General features: G+C 43.1%; 1 protein-coding gene across 3 annotated transcripts in view; it reads left to right on the top strand.

Annotated features, from left to right (window-relative positions):
• The window catches only part of Inpp5f (inositol polyphosphate-5-phosphatase F), an 88016-nt gene that overhangs the window by 44399 nt on the left and 18109 nt on the right, over positions 1-25508 (top strand). For all 3 annotated transcript variants that reach the window (XM_021166953.1, XM_029480073.1, XM_029480074.1), the window contains 10 exons: positions 4852-4988; positions 9517-9645; positions 9861-10028; positions 10133-10189; positions 14023-14221; positions 14842-15021; positions 16367-16434; positions 21817-21941; positions 23200-23277; positions 24459-24579. In XM_021166953.1, coding sequence (XP_021022612.1) covers positions 4852-4988; positions 9517-9645; positions 9861-10028; positions 10133-10189; positions 14023-14221; positions 14842-15021; positions 16367-16434; positions 21817-21941; positions 23200-23277; positions 24459-24579 — 1262 coding nt within the window. The remainder of the gene's footprint in view (positions 1-4851; positions 4989-9516; positions 9646-9860; positions 10029-10132; positions 10190-14022; positions 14222-14841; positions 15022-16366; positions 16435-21816; positions 21942-23199; positions 23278-24458; positions 24580-25508) is intronic.

Genomic DNA, 25508 nt, shown 5'->3' on the forward strand with positions numbered 1-25508 from the left:
ATTCTGGTTGACTGGAGCATTCTGGTTGACTGGAGCATTCTGGTTGACTGGAGCATTCTGGTTGACTGGAGCATTCTGGTTGACTGGAGCATTTCTGTTCTAAGAACTGGAACTAGACTCAGAGGCCATTCATTTTTAAGAATGTGTTTCGAGCCAGGCAGTGGTGGCGCATGCCTTTAATCCCAGCACTCGGGAGGCAGAGACAGGTGAATTTCTGAGTTCGAGGCCAGCCTGGGCTACAGAGTGAGTTCCAGGACAGCCAGGGCTATATACAAAGAAACCCTGTCTCAAAAAACCAAAAAAAAAAAAAAAAAAATCCTTCTTTTTTCTTAAAGATTTATTTATTTATTTTATGTATATGAGTACATTGTAGCTGTACTGAGGGTTGTGAGCCTTCATGTGGTTGTTGGGAATTGAATTTTAGGACTTTTGCTTGCTCCGGTCAACCCTGCTTTCTCTGGTCAACTCTACTAGCTCAGTCCCTGCCCGCTATGGCCCAAAGATTTATTTATTATTATACATAAGTACACTGTAGCTGTCTTCAGACACATGAGAAGAGGGTGTCAGATCTCATTATGGGTGGTTTTGAGCCACCATGTGGTTGCTGGGATTTGAACTCAGAACCTTAGGAGGAGCAGTCAGTGCTCTTACCCGCTGAGCCATCTCTCCAGCTCTACTCTTTCCTTCTTATGGAGGTGTGTTAGGTTCAGTATCTCTTTTTGTCTCTGGAGGGGTATGCTGTGTCCCCAGTGGATGCTTGAAATAGCACATAGTTCTATATCTCATGTGCACAGGCATGTGTTGTTAACTGTGGTGAGAAATCTGGAATTTTATTTCTCTAAAAAGAATATTGTAAGACCAGTTTCATGTTGATCCTAGGTATGGGACGGGGCTGCTTTGGCCTCCGTAGCAGCTGACTGTGGTTTGCCTCTCACTCTAGCAGAGATGTGGTTTGGCCGGCTGCAGCTGTTGTGTAACATGGGGAATTCTGGAGACGTTTCAGAGGTTATATGAACGCCGGAGCTCTAGTAGGCAGGGTTGGTGGTTGGTGGTTTGGTGATGGCTGGAGGGAGTGTTTAAGGTTTGTTAGTAGTCGTGCTCAGAGAAGAAACAAAAGGAAAGAAATTAGACTCAAAGACCGCTGTCTCTCTCTTCCCCTCCGTCTTTCTTTATCTCCTAGTTATGGGTGGGAGAGATAAAGGGTAGGAAAAGAAGAACCCACCAAGTAGGAAAGACCAGCTGCAGTCAACAGTAACATTTTGGTCAACAGTAAGATGCCACAGTGGTGCAGTAAGAGCATGTATGACCTATGGCATGATACTGTCTTAGTCTGGAAATACATCTCAAGTGTTCTCACATGAAATCACTTTAACAGAGCACTTCTCAGAACATATCCCCATCATAAACAGTTTATGGCTGTACTGTATTTTTTTTCCTGATTGTAATACCTTGATAAGTTTGAATTTTCAAACTGGGCTTAATAAGAGATTAGCAGTAGTGAGATGAAGTCAGATAAATGGCAACAACACTGTTACAGCACTAGGGTACTGTGTGTGGCTACTTGAACTGTGCGGATATTGTGCTAGCCCGTCTCGTCTGATAGTCCAGCTGAGTACTACAGGACTAATGGGCAGGTAACATATATAGCGTGGATACATTGAACAAAGCAGGGGTTGATGGTGCACAGTGTGATGTCATGTGACTTCATTATACTAGGAAGAATGGCATGCAATTTATTTATTTATTTGTTTGTTTATTTATTTATTTTTGAAGTGCTAGGGATGGAGCTTGGGACTTTTCACTTGCTGGCCAATTGTCTGCCACTGAGCTATATTCCAGCTCTTTTTCTACTTTTTATTTTAAATTTTATTTATCATTTTATTTGTGTGTGATGTGTTTGATTTGTGTGTGTGTACATACTTCCACACACACAGGATGTGTGGAGTTAGAGGCCAACATTCCTTTTTCCACCATGGACTCTTGGAATCAAACTCAGATTGTTAGGCTTTTTTTTTCTTTCTTTCTTTCTTTTTTTTTTTTTTTTTTTGTTTTTGTTTTTCGAGACAGGGTTTCTCTGTATAGCCCTGGCTGTCCTGGAACTCACTTTGTAGACCAGGCTGGCCTCGAACTCAGAAATCCACCTGCCTCTGCCTCCCGAGTGCTGGGGTTAAAGGCGAGTGCCACCACCGCCCGGCTAGATTGTCAGACTTCTGTGGGAAGTGCTTTTACCCACTGAGCCACCTCACTGGTCCTTACTTAATTAAAAAAAAAGATTTATGCTGGGCGTTGGTGGCGCACGCCTTTAATTCCAGCACTCAGGAGGCAGAGGCAGGTGGATTTCTGAGTTCGAGGCCAGCCTGGTCTACAAAGTGAGTTCCAGGACAGCCAGGGCTATACAGAGAAACCCTGTCTCGAAAAGCCAAAAAAAAAAAAAAGATTTATATTATTTTTACTTTATATGTGTCTCTTGCCTGCATGTATCTCTGTTCATTGTGTGCTTGCAGCACCTGAAAGAACAGAATCGGTATTAGACATCCCAAGACCAAGTTCTCAGCACAGAGGAGGTTGATTTGCCCGAAAAGGACAAAGGGCAGGGAATAAAAGACAAAGACAGGAGATACAGGATGAGGGAGAAGGGGATGAGAACAAGGGAGAGGGGGAAAGATATTGTGTGGGAGGGACAAAGGACTGCCTCTGGATAGAGAAGAAACAGCCAGTGTGGCCCATAGGCAAAATGGCAGTTTATAAAGGGAAAATGGGGAACCCTGTATTAGGACAAGTGGGTAAATTTTGATTTGGTATATTAATTAAGTACCACAAAGGGGGCTTTTGATTCCTGGACTTCAGTACTTTGATACCTGTACCTTGGTGGTGTCCAGTGTCTGGGGGAGGAAGTGGCCAAATAAGGGATTAGACCTTGGTGGGTCACTTTAGGAATGAAACTTAAGAGTTTAGCAAAACAGCGGGAATGGGGGAGAAGGTAAAAGAAAAAACTGTTTGCCATGCTCTGGCCTGCTAGAGCCCTTCAGTGGCATGAGGCCAGAAGTGGGCTTAGATCACTTGAAACTGATGCAGATGTTATTAGTAACTGGGTCTACAAGAGCAGGAAGTGCTCTTAACTGCTGAGCCATCTCTCCAGTCCCCTGGTGCCTTCCTTTGCTAAGATGTCCAGGTTGGTCTTGACCTCCCAATCCTCCTGCCTTAGCTTCCTGAGTCACTGGAATTACAGACCACCCCCATGCCCACCTTGATGACCTATGATTGAAAACCTTCTAATTGTTTAGTTCTGACAGTTCCCATTTGGTGCTTTTAGAGACCAGAGTTGACCACAGGAGACTAAAACTACAGAAAGTAAAGCTGCTGGTGAAGAGGGACTATTGTGGGTTTTGGTGCCTTGGTACCAAAAATAAAATACATCTTAAATTATCATAATGCAGTATGTGTTGTTTAATAACTGGGATGTTTCATAAGCAGGTTATAAAGTGACTTCATCATTGTAGGACTATTATTAAGAGACCAGCCTCTTGATATAAATTAAGTCACTTGACAAAGCCTCCTAATTCAGGCCAGAGTTGTGATAAATATGACATAAAGATGTGATGTATGAGGTGCTGCTGCCAGGGTAATCTTGATGCGATGTTTTATAGCAAACTTAATAACTTTTGTTTATTTTGTTTTATGTGTGTGTTTTTGCCTGCCTGCCTCTGTGTGTGTGTGTGTGTGTGTGTGTGTGTGTGTGTGTGCACGCACGCCAGATGTGTACCTGGTGCCTGTGGAAGTCAGAAGGGGTCTTGGATCCCCAGCAGCTAGAGTTACAGACAAGCTGCAATGTGGGTGCTGGGAACTGAGCCCAAATCTTCTGCAGGAGAAGCAGGTGTATGAATAAATTTAACATGATGGTAGGTAGGATTGATGATGCAGTGGATGGGTAGAGCACTGGCCTCAGTACAATCCTCCCAAATCAGTGGCTCTCAACCTTCTTAATGCTGGGACTCTTTAATATAGTTAGTTCCTCATGTTGTGGTGACCCAAACCATAATATTATTTTCATTGCTACTTTAAAATTGTAATTTTGCTACTGTTATGAGTTGTAATGTAAATATTTTTGGAGATAGAGGTAAGGGGTCTCAACCCATATGTTGAGAATCATTACAAATACTCCATGATAAGTCAGTGGCAAATGTAACACATTGTGTATTTTCAATTAAGTTTTGCATTCTGAATATAATTGTATATTATACTTTTATAATGTCGACAACATAGTAAGTTTGTTTATACCAGAATTCCTTATCACTGCAAACATGGTTAGATCAGATCAGAATGCATGGCACACTGAGCTGTACCGTTCGGTCACTAGGCGATGGGAATCCCCCAGCTCTATTATGATGTTATAGAGCCATGTCATTGGGTGCATCTCACAGTGTAGCACAGCTGTATTATGTACATTAGTAGCACACCTACGCTTTTCACTTATTACATATACAAATCATCATAAAATACTTTTACTTTTTATAGGCCTCATAAGTTGTTTTTCCAGTTGTGTCCATTGGTGTTCTGTCAGCACTGCTGTTTTCCAGTTGTGTCCATTGGTGTTCTGTCAGCACTGCTGTTTTCCAGTTGTGTCCATTGGTATTCTGTCAGCACTGCTGTTTGAGAGTTCTTGTTTCCCCATAGTCTAGCCACAAGTGTTTGCTCCATAATTTACATGCTCTGAGTGAGACTGAACATCTTGTGTTTAGGGACTTTTAGTGTCTTTATTGTGCATTTTACATTTTGTTACTGTTGGTCCCTTCACCCCAGGCCAGCAGCACTCTATGAACACCATCCATTTATTAGAATTTTCTCTTTCAGATCTTCCATGGTGGCTTATTTTAATTCGGCAGAAAGCGTTGGTAGGCAAACTCCCAGGAGACCATGAGGTCTGTAAAGTCACCAAGATTGCTGTATTGTCACTTTCTGAAATGGAACCTCAGGAGCTTGAGCTGGAGGTAAGGTGACATCAAGGGGACTGTCACAAAGACGCTTGATAGCAGACATGTAGTTTGTGTCTTCACACCTTGCAGCAGACCCTCACAACCCATGAATTGCAGTGTAGAGGACAGAGGCCAAGTGGCTTTAAGGGTTGAGGGAAAGATTATCTTTAAATAACATGAAGATGAGGCCTCCCTCATGCCATGCACATATGTGTGGAGGAGGGGAGTGTATGACCGTGCATGCAGATGCTCATGAAAGTGCTTGCATGTGCACATATGGCCGACAGGTCAACATCAGATTCCATCCTCTACCACTTACTTTCCTTGTTTTCGTTTGGGGATGGGGTATAGAGGGTTTAAGACTGGGTCTCAGTGTGTATCCCCAACTACCCTGGAGTTCCCTACATAGACCAGGCTGGCCTTGAACTTACAGAGGTGCCTCTGCCTTCTGAGTGCTTGGATTAAAGGCATGTGCTTCCCTGACCAGCTTAGCACTTATTTTCTTGAGATAGTTTTTCACTGAACCTGGTGCTCACAGGTCAGCTAGACTGCTGTGTGGCTAGCACGTTCTAGGGATCCACCTTTTCTATCTTCTGGTGGCTTCTATCTTCTGGTGGCAGGCTTACAGGCACATGCCTCCATCCATGGCTTCCCTCATGGGCGCTGAGGGCAGATTCGTCACTGAGCCACCTGCCCAGCATAACTGAATAGTTTTAGAACGATCAGGTTGTTTGAGCTATAGTGTTTATTAAGGTCACCAAAGATTATGCTTCATGTTAGGAATGGAATATATGTTGTAACCTGGGCAAATTAGGGGACAGCGTAACACTTTTGTGGCTGTCCTAAAACACCATGACCAAGGCAACTGATAGAGTTTATTTGGACTTATGGTCCCAGAGGACTAAGACTCCATCATGGCAAACATTGTTGTCTTGAACAAACGCTCAGAGCTCTTTAAACCACCACATTAACCAGAGCGTAACCCTGGAATGGCATGGATTTGAAACCTCAAAGCCTGTCCCAGCCACGTAGCCCAAGCCTCCCCAAAACTGGGATCAAGTATTCAAATGCCAGAGCTTATTGAGGATCAAACGATCCTCATTGAAACCACTGCAGAGAGCATCGCCATCCTTGGGTGAATGTTTTAGGAATTATTACCATGCCCCTTTCCCTTTTACTTTTAATTTATATCACAGTAAGGGAACTTTGCAACAGTGAGTAGCAGGAGAGGCAAGGATAGGTGTGCTGATAATCATCACATTTCTTCTCATCTTCTGATATTAATTTAAATCTGTCATCCCCTCCTTTCCTTCTGTTCATGTAAACACAATTAAAAGGAGCTTTCCCCCTTAACTCCTATTGTCTTTCATGGGAGTACATATAAGCACTTGTTAGGTGACGCTGGTGAGGCTGGCGCGTGTCTCCTACTGCAGCACGCCCCTCTGATTTGAAGCCTGTTTACTGTTCTGTGTGACCCACCACTGTCCTCCTTCCCAGCAGAGAGCTCCCGCTGCTTGTCAGGTCAGCCTCCTTGGTTTGCTGCAGCCCACTTCTCTTCTGTAATTGGAGCAGAAATGATTTTATTGCAGATTTTAATATTAGAATTTAAGTTTCTTTCTCAGTGGTGTTGAGATGGGTGTGGCTTATTGGCCTGCCAGTTTACTTGTGGTAGCATTTATCAGTACTTTATTCCTTATTATTGTCAAATAATATTTCACTGTGTGAGTGTGCTTTTTTAGTTTAGCTTCCCTTCAGATGATGAACATTTGAGTTGCTTCTATTTTTATACTATTATACTGTGGTAAGCAGTTTGTAACAAGCAAGCTTTTGGTAGACATAGGTTTTCATTTCCCTGAAGTATAGAGTTCCTAGGTCATTTTGGTAATTCTGCTTAACTTTTTTGAGAATTGCCACACTGTTTCCAATATAGCATATCACTTAAAAAATATATATGTATATGGCTATGGTGGGACTCTAGGGCTCAAAAAATGAGAAGACATGCATTATGCATTTTGAAAAATACCCTTAAAGTGTTAAGGGCTTCTGTTCCCCGCCTGCTTAGCACATGTGCTGTATCTCATTGCTGTAATAGAGAACAGCACCGTTTTCCACTTTCCCATCAGAAAGCTGTTTAAAGTTTTATCTCAGAATGGATATAGATAACAAAATTGAAAGTAAAACCATTTGTTTTCCTTTTCTTCAGCAACATCAGCTTTTAATCTTGGTTGTGAAATATAACTTGTAAGAGGAATAAAAAAATAAACTGCCGGAGTTTATGGTAGTGAAATTTTTAAAAGAATAATCAAAGCTATAATAAGGGCCTACCGTACACTTTAGAGACCTTAGAGTCCACTGGGAAGGGAAGACAATCCAAGTGCCAACATCCAAGGATAATGTCTAAACAAAATAGTTATGACTGGAAGGGTCCCCAAGAAATCATTTTCTTATCATTATTTTCTGACAGGGCTGACTTTTAGCTCAGTAATTATATAGAAGATTCTAGAGTATTCATTAGTGTGACCTTTGCTTAAGGTAGTTCAGTGAGTTTATGCTTTGTTCCATAGATCTGTAATTCTTATCTAAATGTTTTTTATCCATATTTTTTACAGTTCTGTTTTTAGTTGGTTTTGTGCACAGACTTGCATGTAATATCAAAGATGTATTGGGGAAAAAAGTGTATTAGCCAGACATGGTGGCACACACCTTTAATCCCAGCACTTGAGAGGCAGGGGCAGGTGGATCTCTGTGAGTTCAAGTCCAGCTTAATCTATAGAGCAAGTAACAGACAAGCCAGGGCTACACAGGGAGTGAACGAGTCTGTCTGTCTGTCACCCCTACCCTCAGAATACACACACAGATATACACACACAGATACACACACACACACACACACACACACACACACACGCTCACGCGCAGAGTATATTAGTTGTTATTCTATTGCTGTGATAAAAATACTATAAGCAAAGCAAATTAGAAAAGGTCTGATAGTGGCTCTGGTTTCTGAGCCATAGTCCATCATGTTGGGGCAGGTATAGCAACAGACAGGGAAAACATCTCAGCAGGTGCAAGGAAGCCCACTGATCCCATTTCATCCCCACCCAAGAGAGTGAGGAGGAAAGAGAGAGAGAGAGAGAGAGAGAGAGAGAGAGAGAGAGAGCGAGAGCGAGCGAGCGAGCAGGGATGGGGCAAGGCTGTAAAACTGCAAGGCCCAGCCCAGTGGCATACTTCAGCTAGTAGTCTCCACCTCCAAGAGCTTCCAGAACCTTCCCAAGCAGTGCCACCAACTGGGGACTAAGTTCAAATCCATGAGCTAATGGAGGGCATCTCTCTTTCAGAACATATCAGAAAGTTTATTCCATATAGTTATCTATGCCCCTAACTGAGGCTTAAGCCTCATCCCACGAGACATTAGTATTTCCTGAAGAATCAGATGAGTATTTATACTATATGTTTTATATATTTATATTAAATACTCATAAATATTTGTGCTAAATAGTAAATGATGAGTGTCGTATGTTCTCAGGGCATAGCTTATACATGCACTCTTTTTAATTGAGAATTTTGATGTGTATAGTTGTTTGGCCTACTTGTGTTCTGTGTTCCATATGAATGTATGGTACCCTTGGAGACTGGATGAAGGTGTTGGATCCTCTGGGACTGGAGTATCCAACAGCCACGTAGGTGCTTGGAATTAAATCTGGGTTCTTAGGAAATGCTCTTAACGGATGAGTCATCTCTCCAGTCCCTATGAAATGAATTTTTAATAAATTTCAAAAATAAATGTTCAGCTCTCAGTTCTTTGGGTTTTCTGATCAGAAGCTAAAAGATAGTAGACCCAAGTAAACTCCCCTCCAAGCTGAGATAAAAGCAAATGAAGGCAATAAAGACAAAGACAGTTGTCTTAGTTATTGTTCTGTTGACCTGTTGATCACTGTGAGCAAGGCAGCTTATAAAATAAAACATTTAACTGTCTCACTAGCTATCATTCTTTAACTGTCCGTCCCCTGTTGTTGCCTCAACACATCCAGATTTCATTATTGTGTGTAAAGACAGGAGGAGAGCCTGTTGAAAGGTCCAGCTTTTAAGATTCCCAGTAGAGCAGACTCAGGGAATTTTCTCAACCAAAGCACTCAGGTAGTTAGCACAAACAAACATTTAATACGGATGTTTGTAATGGCCTTGAGGCATAGCAGATGTGTATTTTGCAATATTTTACTTAGATGCTAGTTTTCAAAGCATTTGTAACCTCGACCAGAACAGAACATTGTATCCCTTGAACATGTTAAATAAGAGTAAACGTGGACCTGGGTTTTCTGCCTTTAACCCTAAGTATGTCTTGCCTGTATTGTGAATTATTTATAGTGTAGCTTTTAATTATTGAAACCATAGCTATATTCTGCCTACTTAGTCATTTCACTAATTCTTAGGGTCTACTTTTAACCCAAATGCCCAAGCAGTAGCATTCACTTCTGTACTCATACTTGAACATCTAAAGTAGATGATAATTAATAATGAATCATCCTTTTAAAAAATTATTTAGCTCTGTAAGAAGCATCATTTTGGAATTAACAAGCCTGAGAAGATTATACCATCTCCTGAGGACTCCAAGTCTCTACTGAAGACATTTACGAATATCAAATCCAATGTGTCTGCTCCCAACAAAAAGAAAGTAAGACTCTGATTGGCGTGGGCTTGGAATCCGTCATTGATTAGTCATGAGTTGAGGGTAAATAAATCCATCTGGAAGCTTTTTTTTTTTTTTTTTTTTTTCTCTTTCGTGTATCAGAAGACCGTCCTGTGTTTTGGGGATTGTCCTAACTTGAAGTCTTGCATTATCTAGTGACTTATCGTTTGACTCCTGACTTACAGATTGACTTCTTACAGGTTAAAGAAAGTAAAGAAAAGGAGAAACTGGAGAGGCGTTTGCTTGAGGAGTTGCTGAAGATGTTCATGGACTCAGAGTCCTTCTATTATAGCTTGACCTATGACCTGACCAACTCGGTGCAGAGGCAGAGCACTGGGGAGAGGGATGGCCGTCCCCTGTGGCAGAAGGTATACCCACAAGGCAGAGCAGTGATGGCTCCTGACCAGTGCCTGTTCGCCTTTTGTAGGAGATTAAAGTGTTCCTGAGCTGATCTTTTCCTCTACCTTTCTAGGTTGATGACCGATTTTTCTGGAATAAGTACATGATCCAAGATCTCACCGAGATTGGTGTGAGTAGATGCTTCTAAACATCATCGTTGCAATTGTTCTGCAAAGGTCGCTGGGTTTGGTGAATTCTGAGATGTTATTGGGAGCTTCTCCTGCAGAGGAGACTCGTTTAACTCAGGAGATGAAGGCGGTGCCTTCAGGTAGTTTACAGCCCCATGGCCAGTCTCCTCAGCACTCTTTTCTATGAATGTGATGTCATATACCTGTAAGAGATGTGTCACAAGTGTCAGGTCCTCTGGGCTCTGTAAGTATGTTCAACTCCATCCTAGGCTATATAGCAAGATCCACCTTTAGAAAAAACAGAAGTGGGGGGGGGGCAGTAGTAAGCAGTACCCAGTGCTGTAAGTAGTGAGTAGTAGGACGCAGTGATGTCCATAGAGTGCCTGAAAAGGTGACTCCATTGGGAATGCAGAAGCCTAGTTTTCTGTAGTGATACCATTTTGGTTTCTCTGGGGTTTGACCAGTATTACAGTGGTTACAAACTGCAGGGTGTGGTGGTGTGATGGCATGACTGCATGGAGTTCTCTCTGGTTTTATTTTTACATTGTATTTATTAGTGTGTGCTTGTGCATGTGTGCGTGTGTGCACGCACGCGTGCATGTGGTGGGGTCAGAGGACAACATTTGGAGTTGGGTCTCCTCCCCGTGGCATGCAGGGATTGGAGTCAGGTTGTCAGACTTCCTCGGCAACTGCTTTTGCCCTCTGAGCCATCTTGCCTGTCTCGTTCTGGAAGGATGGTTACTTTCTACTTTCCAGTTCTGTCAGAAGTACTTGAGTACAGTGACTTCTTGTCACTGAGATAAGGGTGTCTGAGATGGGCGGATTGAGCGGAGAAGAGTTTATTATGGCTGGTGATTTCAATACATCATCATGTGGGGGGAAGCGTCTTGCCGTGGTGGGCCAGGCAGTAGGGAGATACGGATGTTCACCTCCCCCTTTGTGCTGTCTGGGCCTCAGACGATGATACTACCTGGGTACGTCTTTTCTTTACAGTTAGTTCTAGAAACAGACACAAAGATGCACCCAGAGGTCTGACTCTTATTCTAGGTGATTCTGAGTCCAGTCAAGTTGACTGAAGACTAGCCATCAGTCCTATTACACATCCTATTACGCATGTTGGAGAATTATGGCTGAGGGCTCCTGTTTGCTGTGTGCTTTAGACACTGAACACAAGACAAAAGTAACAGAATGGGGTCATCTGTTAGTTTCCTTAGCCTTTAAGCTATTTTTCTTTCCCCATCTCCCCTTTACTGATAGTTCATAGCAGTTACTGAAATCTTAACTAGTACATCTTCAGCCAGACACCTACTGTGAAGTTGAGGCATAGGGTGTTCTTAGCTTTCTGATACTGATCATGCAGTGAGTGTTTGTTTTTATGAGTATTTTATGAGTGTTTGTTTATATTGAGTATTTGTTTTTATGATGACAATGTGGAATTCCAGTGTTTGGTGAGCTTTGTCAGACACTTTCACATTACTGTGAAAAGCTAATGACTTGGGATAAAGATGGCATTTGGCAACATATGGTTTTATGTTCTTGTCAAGAATCTTGGATTTATTGATAGAACAAAAGTATAAGTAGCCGGGCGTGGTGGCGCATGCCTTTAATCCCAGCACTCGGGAGGCAGAGGCAGGCGGATTTCTGAGTTCGAGGCCAGCCTGGTCTACAAAGTGAGTTCCAGGACAGCCCGGGCTATACAGAGAAACCCTGTCTCGAAAAACCAAAAAAAAAAAAAAAAAAAAAAAAAAAAAAAAAAAAAAAAAAAAAAAAAAAAAAAAAAAAAAAAAAAAAAAGTATAAGTAGTGAGAATAGTAGTAAAATGAAGACTGTAGTCTAAGCCATTACCTCATTGTTGCCATCGCCATCCTTCTGAAGGTTTGAGTTACAGAGAAAGAACACCAAGTGAAACTAAGCCCGGAAATGAGTAGGACCCACAGTGCACAGAACAGAGGACAGAGTGGGACCCATAGTGCACAGCACAGAGGACTAGGTGGGACCCACAGTGCACAGCACAGAGGACTGGGTAGGACCCACAGTGCACAGCACAGAGGACAGGGTGGGACCCATAGTGCACAGCACAGAGGACAGGGTGGGACCCACAGTGCACAGCACAGAGGACTGAGTGGGACCCACAGTGCACAGCACAGAGGACTGGGTGGGACCCACAGTGCACAGCACAGAGGACAGGTGGATTTGGAACTGATGTTGAAGAGGGGTGTGATAGCACAAGTCTATAATCCCACACTCCAGAAGTTGAGACAGGACAACCTGGACCACACAAGAAGACCCTGTCTCAGAGCAAAGTGTGCGCGTGTGTCTGTGGATGTCAGAAGGCGACTTCAGATGTTCCTCAGGTGCCTGGTTTATGTAGAGACAAGTTCTCTCACTGGCCTGGAGCTCACCAAGTAGGCTAGGCTAGCAATGAGCCCCAGGGATCCACCTCCCTCCACCTCCTCAGCACTAGGTCACAAAGCATGTGTCCCATGCCTGGCTTGACGTTAACACAGAAGTACTTTAGACTGAGCTTCTCCTCAGTCTTAATCTGCTGGTTTTGAAACAGGATCTGATATATTCCAGTCCATTTTCAAACTTAATATGTAGCTAAGGATGACACTGAACTTCCTACCATGTTTCTTCCTCCAAGAGCTTGGTTTAAATTCTTAATGTGTTTCGTTTAGAAGAACAGAAGACTCTCTGAATAGGGCTCTCCTAATTAGTTAGATGACATTTTAAAATGAGACATTTATGGAAATCCTCTCTGCTGTTCATTTACTATTTGAATTTTAGGCTGGTGAAGAAAGTGTTTCTCTAAAGCAGGTTGTGAAGTGCAGCTGAGCTGAGGCAGAGCTCAGCTGCAGAATGCTTCCATGGCATTCCTACAAATGACAGCAACAGAACTGGGCATGCTAGTGTGTGCCCGCTGCCCAGTATGTGGGGGTGGAGGTAGCATGCACCTGCCAGCCGGTACCTGGGGGCTGAGGCAAGGCCCCCACCTAACATTCCAAGCCTGTCTGAGCTGCAGAGTGAAGCTCTGCCCAAAGAAAAGGGGGCCTGGAGAGATGGTTCAGCAGGTACAAGCATTGGGTGCTCTTGTCTAGGTTTGGTTCTCAGCACCATCCCCAGTAAACCCAGTTTCCCGGGACCTGACGCCCTCTTCTGCCCTTCACAGCACCGTATGCACCTGCTACACACACAGGCAGGCAGGCACAGCTATATAATAAGTGGGTTTCTTTCTTTATTATTTTTGAGTAGTGAACTGTTTTGTAACGGATGATCGGGACAGATTGCATTTTGTTATAGGCTAATGCAAGTGAAGTTTGGAACTCAGCTTTCAAGCTTTGCCTTCCTATACCTAAAGGAACAGCTATGAGAGCTCTGTGGTTAACTAATGTTGGCAGGCAGTGTGCTTTACTTTACACATGCTTGTACACAGCCTTAGGAGGCCCTAGGAATCCCATTCCACAGAGGACATTGGGACATAGGGAAGTGAGCACTCTGTCAGGTGGTGGAGTTTGAGTTTGTGTGGAACAGCCTGGCGCTCAGGCTGTGTTCCCTGTCAGGAGAAAGTCATTGTAAAGGAAAGGGAAGGCCTCACCCTCCCCTGACATCCTGTGAGTAGAACATGAGGTTGAGAAAGGGCCTGTGCTAGTGGCAGGCTGACACTGTAGGGCCTGTGCTGGTGGCAGGCTGACACTGTAGGGCCTGTGCTGGTGGCAGGCTGACTGTGGGGCCTGTGCTGGTGGCAGGCTGACTGTAGGTGCTGCTCAGTTATTTGCATTTAAGTAAGTAGCAGTGCTGTGCAGAGTATAAACAACGATGTCTGTTCCCATCCTAGACTCCGGATGTGGACTTCTGGATCATCCCCATTATCCAGGGTTTTGTGCAGATTGAAGAACTTGTGGTTAATTACAACGAGTCCTCAGATGATGACAAGAGCAGCCCAGAGACGCCCCCTCAGGACTCCACTTGTGTAGATGACATTCACCCACGATTTCTAGTGGCTCTTATATCTCGAAGAAGTAGGCACAGAGCAGGTAAGTAAGAGCATGCAAATGAAATGCAGGCAGGAGTGGAGGAGCTGCAGATGTGTGGAAATGCAAATGACAATCATGGCCTTGAAAGCACAGTTAGCTCCGAACTCCAAAGGCTGGGATACAATTAGAGAGGGATTTCTGCAGTGGAGAAACAGGGCAGAGTTAGCAAGTCAGACAGAGCAGTCTGCATGCACATAGACGATAAGGAAGTCACTTGGGATGTGTCTGAGGACAGTGTTCCAACTAAAAGCCTGTGTCACAGTGATAAATCCTTTCAGAGTGCTAACTAGCCCCTTTGGGAAAACCGTTGCCTTTCATTCAAAGGATTCAACTTAGCAGTGCTGGGTACAGCCGTGGTCTTGGTATGTTGTTGTTGCTGATGTTGTTTACCTCTCCGTGTGTGGGCTTCCCAGGTTTTCCTGTAGATAGGTAATTAAGAAGCAGGATCTAATCAGACAGGTTTGTTGAGAGTTTTGCTATGTAGTCCAAGCTGGCCTCGAACTTTATATTCTCTTGCCGCAGCCTGCAGAACATTGAAATATTAAGTGTGTGTTCCAGTACCAAGCCACGCTGAACGTTTTTTTTTATAACTTACTGCATTCTGTTTAATTTTCTTTCAGGAATGCGGTATAAACGAAGAGGAGTGGATAAAAATGGAAATGTTGCGAATTATGTGGAGACTGAGCAGTTAATTCATGTTCATAATCATACCCTGTCATTTATTCAAACTCGAGGCTCTGTGCCGGTCTTTTGGAGCCAGGTTGGGTATCGCTATAATCCAAGACCTCGGCTAGACAAAAGTAAGCTCGCCAGTTATTTGGTTTACAAGTGAAGATTTCGATGAGAATTTTTAAATAAAAAAAATCAGGTGCCAGGGCTGGTGAGATGGCTCAGCGGGTAAGAGCACTGACTGCTCTTCCAAAGGTCATGAGTTCAAATCCCAGCAGCCATATGGTGACTCACAACCATCCATAACGAGATCTGACGCCCTCTTCTGGAGTGTCTGAAGTCAGCTACAGTGTACTTACATATAATAAATAAATAAATCTTAAAAAAAAAACAGGTGCTAGATAGGTATGAATTTGTCTCATTTAAAACAATAACTCTTGGGGCTGGGATGTGACTTTGAGGTATGGTTTCCTGACCAGCCTGCTAGAAGCCCTTTTCAATCCCTGTACTAAAAACTACACAACAAAAGCCACGTCTCCCACTGTGACTGAGGTGAGGTTGTAGCCTCAGGACTGGGTCCTTTCCTGGATGTTGCAGTTTCTCAGCAGGCTGATAAAGCGCCTCACTTCACAGAGTCTGAACTGCTTGCTTTGAAGTTTACCTTCTAGAACATTTAACCCTGGGAAAGAATGACTGTAGCCAGTGTCTGTAGAAGCAGGGAGTGTATTAACTAGACACTAGTGCACAGGAAATCAGTGAGAGATAGGGTTTTTTTAAAAACATTTAAGATTTATTTTCTTAGACTATTTTAACTTTAGTATCAAACTATCATTTTCATTTTTTATTATAAGTCACATAAAACCTTTACTGAAAGGTAGGGTGTGTGTGAGTGTATGCGCGTGTATGCATGTGTGTGTGCCTGTGTGCATTTATAATTTCATAGTTGGTACTTTCAGATATATTTTAGCTCAGTCTAGTTGGAAAAAAGAAATCTTAATTTAAAATGATGGTTAGACAATCTTACATTTAAACGGTTAATGAATTGTTAAAAAGTAAGAATGGGCCCTGCAGTGGTAGTGCATGCCCTTGATCTAGCACTCAGGAGGCAGAGGCCAGTGGATCTCTGGCCTACAGGGTGAGCCCTGGGACAGCCAGTGCAATACAGAGAAACCCTGTCTTGAAAAATAAATAAGAAAGTAAGAATAAAGATGGAGTAGGTGGGGCTGGAGAGGTGGCTCAGTGGTTAAGAACACTGACTGCTCTTTCAGAGGACTTGAGTTCAATTTCCAGCAACCACATGGTGGCTCTCAACCATCTGTAATGGGATCTGATGCCCTCTTCTGGTGTGTCTGAAGACAGCTACAATGTACTCACATATATGAAATAAATCTTAAAAAAAAAAAAAAGATGATAGCGTAGGCACGCGTCTGTCTCAGCACTGGAAGGAGAAATGGATTTTGTATTGCTTCTTTGCAGGTGAGAAGGAAACGGTTGACTGTTTCTGTGCCCATTTTGAAGAACAACTGAAAATTTACAAAAAACAGGTGGGTTTTAGTATGTAGTAAGAACAATTTCCTTACATGTGGAATTCCATGAATACAAAACATGTACCGTTCATAATTAAACAGCCACTTTTAGCGTGAAGATTAAACATGAGTAAGCTAAGAATACTCTCGAGTCAGCTGCTTTAGTTGTTTGGAGAAAATGGAGTAAATGCTGGCAGTTGTCACAGACTAGGATAGGCCTCTCAGGACCTTATGTGCTCACACATGGAGTACAGTTAAATAAGGCAGAGTGGACTGAAACCCTCTTGGTGGAAAACAAGGCCAATAATTTTGATATGAGATTAATATATGAAAATAATGTTCTTGTCTCTTAGGAATGACCAATCTGACTGTATAATGACATGGGAGTCATTTTTTTCCTGGCCAGCCTGGTCTACATAGAGAGTTCCAGTCCAGCTAGCCAGGCAATATGGCGAGACCCTGTCTTAAAGTAAAGGAGAGGAGAAAGATGCTGAGTTCCTGCTTCAGAAATGGCCAGACTCAGTGCTGCATGTCTTCCGTTCTTCCCACACTAGTGTCTAGTTCACGTAGTTTCAGCCAGAGACTCATAGGCAACAGGAAGAAAAAAAATTAGGAAAGAAAAACAATCATTATTTAATAATCATACTCAAAATTTAGATAGTTTTATAATAGATAAAGGCAGGTATTTGCTTTTAAAAATGGAAACTCAAATATTGCTAGCAATAACATAAGTTGGTAAGGCACTTTGAATGTAATTATCAATTAAAATAAAACATGATAATACCTAACTATACTTTTCTTTTTGATACCGACTACACACACACACACACACACACACACGTGTGTGTATATATATATATAGATAGATATATAGATATATATATAATTCTGAGAAAGACTCTTGATCTGAATGTAAAAGGCTAAACATTGACGATTTCAGAAGACAGCATACTGTTTCTAACTTGTGAGTCATGAGCAGGATTTATAAAAGCAGTTTCCTTATCTTTCTTTGTTTCAAATGTAGGATTGTCTATCACATTTTATTAGTCACTTGATAAAGAATAATGCCCAACCAGGAAATAGTGATTTGGGGGCTAGAGGGATGTCTCAGCGATTAAGAGTATGTACGGCTCTGCAGAGGATCTGGGTTTGGTCCCAGCACCCACTCACACAGAAGAGAAGAGAAGAGAAGTGGTGACATGACATGTGTCTTCAGTCCCAGCACTCTGAGCCAGGGGCAGGAGGATCTCTGTGAGTTCGAGGCCACACTGGTCTACAGAGTGAGCTCCAGGACAGCCAGGGCTGCACAGAGAAACCCTATCTCAATAAACAAAACAAACAAAAAATAATTACTTAAAAAAATAAAAGTAATATCTGGGAAGATGGCTCCATAGGTAAAGTATGTGACACACAGATGTGACATAGCCCTGAGTGTGTCTCCAGAGCTCAGGCACAGGGCCATGGTTTGTAATCTCAGGGCTCTTCAAGGAGAGCTTGGGCGTAGAGAGAGGAGAATCCTAGAGCTCTGTAGGCCAGCTTGCTGTAACCAATACAGACACTGCCCCAAACAGGATAGAAGACAAAGGCCTACATCTAAGGTTGACCTCTGACCTCTGCACATGTGCTGTGCTGTGTATTCACCACACAGAGATACATACGTGTACAAAACAACAACGCTGACCATAATGGAAAGGGATTCACTTGATTTTTACTTTACGATTTTTTACTATTTATTATTTCTGGTTATGCACAATAGAAACTCATGCATAAAATTAAATACTTGTAAAAGAGGCATTATGAAGAGAACAAAAGGTAATTCAGAGAGTAGGGGAGGCTGGAGAGGACCCAGGTTCCATCCCTAGAATACATATGGTGGCTCACAACCATGAGTAAGTCCACTTCCGGGGAATCTGACACCTCCTTTTGAGCTCCGAGGGCAGCAGGCACACACATGGTACACTCAGGTACATGTAGACAAAACACACATAAAATAAATCTTTAATAGTTAAGATTTGTCTGTTATCTCACAGCACATTTAAATGTCTTCTAAACCCATTAAAAAGGATGCACAGGACAAAAAAAACTGGACAGAATAATGTAACAAGATTTTAAGTACAAGGATATTTTATAAAGTCAATCCATGAGAGAAGGTGCGTCATCTCATTAATCATCAGGGAAATGCAAATTAAAGCCATGACTCACACACTGGGGAGCTGAGGGGAACCGCTGAGAAGCGTCAAGTCTGGGAAAGGATGCAGAGCAATTAGCACTTAAATAGGAAAACAGGACTACAAGTGTGCTCAGGCACGGGTGCTTATGCAAGGACCTCACTGCAGCATCAGAGCCAGGCAGCTGCTGAGGGCAGCATGAAGGACTGGATGTGGTCAGGAATGATTTGGTCTTATTCTGCATTGAGTTCCTTAATAATGTGTTGATTCGTGTTGATTCATGCATTATTGATATTCCTAATTGTAAGTAGCATTAGAAAGAATAAACCATATTTAAATGCAACACAAATTGTAAAAAGGAGCAATACTGAGGTGTGCACTCCAGGAAATAACCTCTTCCCACACTCGTCCCTGCTCCCCGTTGACGCACGTCAATATCTAGAGGCGGGCACTGAGCAGACACCTCCTGGCCTCCAGCAGGAGCCTGGCAGTGTTCATTTATCTGTGTTATCTGTGTCCTTCTCCTGGGTAATTGCTTTCTGCGATGAGGGGCCCACGGTCAGGGTGACTCATCCGTGTGGCTGCATTGCGCTAGCTCATAATTGGTTTAGGCTGGAGCTGTTTGACAGAAGGTCTGATGTGGGAAAAGCTTCCTGCTCTAATAAAAGATATACCGGAACCCACAGTGCCCCTGAGGCTGCTTTGTCAGGATTTGATGTTAGGGACTTTTGCATCTGTCTCAAGATGGTGAATGAAGCAGTCGGGCGTTTATCCAGTGTGCTGCTGGGGAAGCAATGAGGGAATGGCAGAGGGAAAGGCAGAAAGAATCTGAGTCCTCAGTGGTTTCTGAAGTCACTGCACTCAGCTTTGTGGCTTCTAGGCTTGCCTTGAGATTTGAGTTAGCAATCTATTGTTTGTAGCGAGAGTCACCTGACACCCGCACATTCACAATGGGCTGAAGTCACAAAGAGCTGTGTGCACATACTGTTCTGCTGTAAAGTCTCTGGCTGTTAGCCTTTTCCCCAGAATTCTTAGGCTAGGCAGTGGTGGCACATGCCTTTAATCCCAGCACCTCCGGAGGCAAAGGCTGGCAGAAAAAAGGAAAAGTTCTAAGTTGGGAATGATGGTGTGTATCTATAATCCCAGCACTCAGGAGGAGGCTGTGGAGGTAGTGAAGGGGATTAGCCCAGACTAGGCTATCCGGTAAATTCAAGGCCTGGGCTATATAAGAACTCAGTTTGAAAAAACAAATTGGGTTATAGTGGTGCACACCTTTAGTCCAGCACAAAGTCTAAGTTTGAGGCTGACCTGGCTTATATACCAAGTTCCAGGACAGCCAGGGCTACATAGTGAGACCCTGCCTCAAAAACAAAATAATCCAAAGTGAAGAGCTGGCAAGATGGTCCATCAGGTCAAGCACTTGATGGGCAAGCCTGACCACCCATATGTACATTTTCATCCCTGGCACCCACATAAGGGGGCAGGGTGTGAGAGCAGACCCCATAAAGTTCTCTAACTCTGCTCCCTGCACATGCTTGCTTATACATGTGTCCCCTGAGAGTAAAGACAATTTTAAAAGTCCAAGAATTAGGGCACTTGCTTTTGCAGAATGAATTTGTGAAGGCAAACTTGTTGAATTAAACAGCATAGACACTTAAAGTTGATTTTAGCATTCAGAGATACTGCACCAGAGGCCCTGAAATTCCGCAAACTTGTCCTACCCACCCAACACAAGCAGCAGTAAATTACAGACAGTTTTTAGGGATCACACAGTTTATATTCCCAGTAACAATGCGACCCTGCTGTTGTTTTTTCATGTTCACCAATGCTGACCCTGTTCAGTATTTGAATTTACCTGTCATAGGTTAAAGCCCCTTTCACATCCTAACATTTGCGGTTTACTGCTGATAGGACTGTAGCATCTTGTTCACTGGGGTCTTTTGTATCCATTTTTTCTTATTCTATTTATGCTACTCTATAAAGTGTTGATTTTGTGTGGCAAGTACATTCTCATGAGAGTTCCTTGTCTTGTTTTTTAAAATCTTTGCTGATAATGTCACTTGTACACAGATTTAAATTTTTCCTGTTGTCACATCGGTTCATCTTTGTCTTTTGATTTTTATTTTATGCTTGGGAGGTCATGCTTCCACCTACAGCTGTGGGAAAACAACTACGCTCTTTTGTAGCTCTTTTTTTTTTTTTTAAATAACATTTACGTCATTGATGTATCTAGAGTTTATTTTGTGTTTCATTAAAGAGATGTAGGGAGCTACTGTAAGTCTCTCTTCCTTGTAGACAGTTGTCTCAGGGCCCCTGATGGTCATCTGTGCTTGCTCACAGCAGTGTGCTTAGCTACCTACCCTTCGTGCCTCAGTGAACTCAGGTCTTTGGCCCTCAGCCTTGCTCTCTTCTGTCAGTTGCCTATCTTCAGTTTCACAGTCTTGCTTGCTACATAGACTATATAGAATTGTTCCAGATGGAGGAAATTTCTCTGTGTTTATTGCTTTTCAATGTTTTCTAAATATTTACTTTTTGAGAATATTTACTTTTTTAGAATTAAGTTATCTTTTCCATAAAAAGATCCTGGTTGAATTTTGATTGGGATTGTTGAGGATATAGATTAATTGGAAAGACTTGACATCTTTACAATACTGGACCTTGAGATTCAGCAACATGTGCATATTTATGTCGATTATTTCAGTAGTTTTATGGTAGGTTTTTTTTTTTTTTAACTTATTCTGCCTATTTAAAATACCTACTATTTAGGTTGGGCTCAGCAGTCAAGACCATGAAGGTCCAGAAGGATCCAGGTTCGATTCCCAGCACCCACATACAGCTGTCTGTAACTCAAGTTCCAGGGGCCTCTGATGCCTCTGACCCCCAGGGGTGTACACAGACACACATAGACACACACACACACACACACACACACACACACACAAACTTAAAAATCTTAAAAAAAACCTTTGCTGTTAAAAAAGAAGCATGTTTTATTTTGTGTTTTGGTTGGCTGTTGCAAACTTACAGGACTATTACCATTGATGTTAACAGTTCTCATACAGCTAAATTTATATGACAGATATTTTAATTTTATGGTAAAATTGGTGCTTGAGTGGACTAGTTTCTAACTAAGCACAGCTATATTTGTAAAATGTAATTCCAAATGAATTGTTCCACTGGCCTTCCAGTTCTGAGGTCTGGTTAATATTGCTACTTTCTTGCTCATCCACAGGTTATTGTTAACTTGGTCGACCAGGCCGGAAGGGAGAAGATTATTGGCGATGCTTACCTGAAGCAGGTGCTGCTCTTCAACAACCCCAAGCTCACCTATGTCTCCTTCGATTTCCATGAGCACTGGTAAGGGCGTCCCCGGAGGGAAGCGGCTTAACCTTCTCTGCTCTTTCCCTTCCTCTCTGCTCAGAAGGGAAGGATATGAGGTTTACCTGCTGTTCGTGTCTGTGGCCTTTGCTTTAAGCTGTTTGCCTTTAAGTTGTTGCTGAAGTTTTTACAGTCTTTCTGTTCCAAAATGTATTGGGACACATAATCACAGCTGCTGAAAGCCACAGTTATTCTTCTGACTGTCTTCGTACTGTTAGCAACACCTCTGTCCCCAGGGTAACTCCTAGCCTGCTCTGGTTGGTCAGCAATAGGTGAATCCTGTTGCTGACATCTTTAATTTATGTTTATTCTGAAAGCAGGATCCACTTTGCCGCAATGCTTGTTCTGCCTGTGAATTTGCCTAGGTTGTAAGGAGTTGTGGGAAAGAGGCGTGTGCATGCATTGCTTTGGTGTTTGTACATGTGCTTTCAAGTGCAAACAGGGATAGAATTACCTATACTTATTCTTGTGTTTGTTTGTTTGGTTTTTCGAGACAGGGTTTCTCTGTGTAGCCCTGGCTGTCCTGAAACTCACTCTGTAGACCAGGCTGGCCTCGAACTCAGAAATCCGCCTGCCTCTGCCTCCCGAGTGCTGGAATTAAAGGCGTGTGCCACCAGACCTGGCTTACTTATTCTTTTTAAGAATTTTGAGCTACTTATTAAAGATCCTAAGAAGTTGGCGAGATAGTTGGATGGGTAAAGACATCTGCTATCAAGTTGGACGACCTGTATGGCAGAGAGAACCAACTTTTGAAAGTTGTCCCCTGACTCCACATGTGCACACCATGGCACATGTGCCCCTCACTCCACATGTGCACACCATGGCATGTGTGCCCCTCACTCCACATGTGCACACCATGGCACGTGTGCCTCTCACTCCAAGCCTGCACACACAGAGACTAAGTAAATAAAATGTGATTTAAATATTAAAAAAATATTATCTTAATAAGATTTTTTTTTTTTTTTTTTTTAGATAAGGTCTCACTATATATCCCTGGCTGGTCTCAAACTCACAGACTTGTCTCTGCCTCTCAGATTCTTCCATTAAAGGTGTGCCCTCCCACACTCAACTTCGGTTGGTTTTGATGGTGCTGGGCATTAAAACCTGAGCACACTAGGCAAATGCTCTACCACCAAGTTACAGCCCCTGGCCCTTTTCTCTTGAGTAAATCAGAATATAATTTTGTTATAATACTAAAGCTGGTTCTTTGCTTTCTGTTTTGGGGAATGGGGTTTAGCCGAGGAATGAAGTTCGAGAATGTTCAAACCCTCACGGATGCCATTCATGACATCATCCTTGACATGAAGTGGTGTTGGTAGGTACTGGACTTAGTTACTTTTCTACAGTTGTGAAGAGACGCTGTGACCAAGGCAACTTATAAAGAAAGCATTTAATTTGAGATTCCTGATTACAGAGAGTTAGAGTCCGTGGCAGGGAGCATGGCAGCAGGTAGGCGTGCATGGCACTGGAGCAGCAGCTGAGAGTGTTCATCTGACTCATAAGCACAAGGCAGAGAGGAGAGGGAGGGAGATGTTAACTGGGAAGAGTGTAGGTTTTTGAAAACTTAAAGCCCATCTAGCGGCACAATTCTTCCAACATAGTCACACCTCCTAGTCCTTCCCAAACAGTTCCACCAACTGGGGAGCAAACTTAAATATATGAGCCTATGGGGCATTCTCATTCAAACCACCACAGTATTTCACAAAAAGTTGTTTTGACTTTTGGTCTGTGAAATCATGTGTTTTCTGACCCGTTTCCTTCCTTTTTGTGGGGGCCACCGTTAGGCAGTGCTGCCTGTGAGCAAGGCCCAGTGTCAGATGGTCGGAAAATGAAGTGCAATGCAGCTGCTGCTCTTGAAGGGCTTGTGTGTTCCTCTCACTCTGTGGCTTCCATTTTGTTTTCCTCCTTTGTCATCCCTCATGTGGGAAGGGAAGCTTAACTATATTCAGACTTCAGGCATTTTGAAAGTAACAGAGAAGGAAAAGATGCCCAGACTCTAGGAGGTAGGCGAAAGAGAAAGAATATGGTCTTAGAGGCCAGGAGAGAACATGCGATTGGATGTGAAGACTGCATGATGGCCTGAGACTAGAGGGCACACGCCCGACTGCACGACTCCTTACCATCCGGTAAAGCCAGCTAGTGTGTCTTCGAGAGGTCCACTTGGAGTTAGAAAGGAAGGGAAGACAAGATGGGGTTTTCAATGTTTATGGCTGTGTGCAACCCCCCTGCCCCGAGAGGGAGGGAAGCCGGTCACTCTCTCAGTCTCTCGTATCTTGGCTTTGAGTTCTTAAATGGGGATAAGAATGCCTCACTGCCAAGTGATTGTAACCATCAGTAAAGTGTGTGGAGCCCTCAGTGCTGTCTGACATTTAAGGATGTTCCTACACAGTTGCCAGGCAGTGCTGCTGCTGCTGTTGCCATAGTTTTAAGAGTTGAATTGAGTTTCTTGAAAACTTTTTTGAAATTGTAAATTAATCCCATGCTTCTTTTGACAAGGGTTGATCAAGCTGGTGTGATATGTAAGCAAGAAGGGATTTTTCGAGTTAACTGCATGGACTGCCTGGATCGCACCAACGTGGTCCAGGCTGCCATAGCACGCGTGGTCATGGAACAACAGGTAATCTGGAGTCCTTTTGATTTCAAATATTGATGTGTAAGTAAATAGTGAAACATCTTCTCAAAGTCCAAATATTTTGTGGAAATTTTTTTAGCATGTAAATATCTTGTTACATAAAAACCCGAGAAATGTAACTTAGAAGTCAGTAGATGTGGTAGCATTTTCTTACATATTCCACCTGCGAATATTTTAAATCTGTTGGGGGTTTCATGGGTTTATTTCCCATTGTTCTCTGAATTTCAAACCTGCCCTTCTGTATTTTGGGCTGGGAGTCTGCACAATGAATTTCTGTTAGCCTGCCCTGGCACTGTGAGGTAGGGATGGGGCTGCAGGGGGGTGGGAATTAGAGGACACTGCTACCAAGGATGGAAAGCCACAATGCCCTTTGCCTGTTGCACCCCTGTTAGTAGATGGCTCAATGGTCCCTTCCCCTGTCCCCAGCTCTGTGGGTGGCGGCTGCTGCTCCCTCCCCTTGCTTGTTTGTTATCTCAGTGCTCCACTGTAGGTCTTTCAGATTTCTGACACCTGCTAAACAACTTCCTGAGCCACAGTCCAAGGTGGAGACTCATAATGTCGGTTTGGCTTGCTTCCCTGCCCCCACAGAGCCTGTGACTATTCTTGAAGGACTTCGTTCTGTCTTTTGAAGTCTTATTTAGTCAGTAAGGCTTTTGAATGTAAGCTCTGTCTTCACCAGGTGGAAGGTGTTGACTCTAAGAGACCTCCTCAGACCTGAGTCTTAACAACTTTAATGCAGGGTGGTTGTGGTGGTTGTGGTTGTGATAAGTAAATGAGATAATTCACGTTAAAAAACAAAACCCAAACAAACAAGCTCCCCTGCCCCCAACCCTTGAACCCTGCCCTGGCACATGGTTATGATTCTGCCCCCAACCCTTGAACCCTGCCCTGGCACATGGTTATGATTCTGCCCC

This window comes from Mus caroli, chromosome 7 (genome assembly GCF_900094665.2).
Source record: "Mus caroli chromosome 7, CAROLI_EIJ_v1.1, whole genome shotgun sequence".
NCBI lineage: Eukaryota > Metazoa > Chordata > Mammalia > Rodentia > Muridae > Mus > Mus caroli.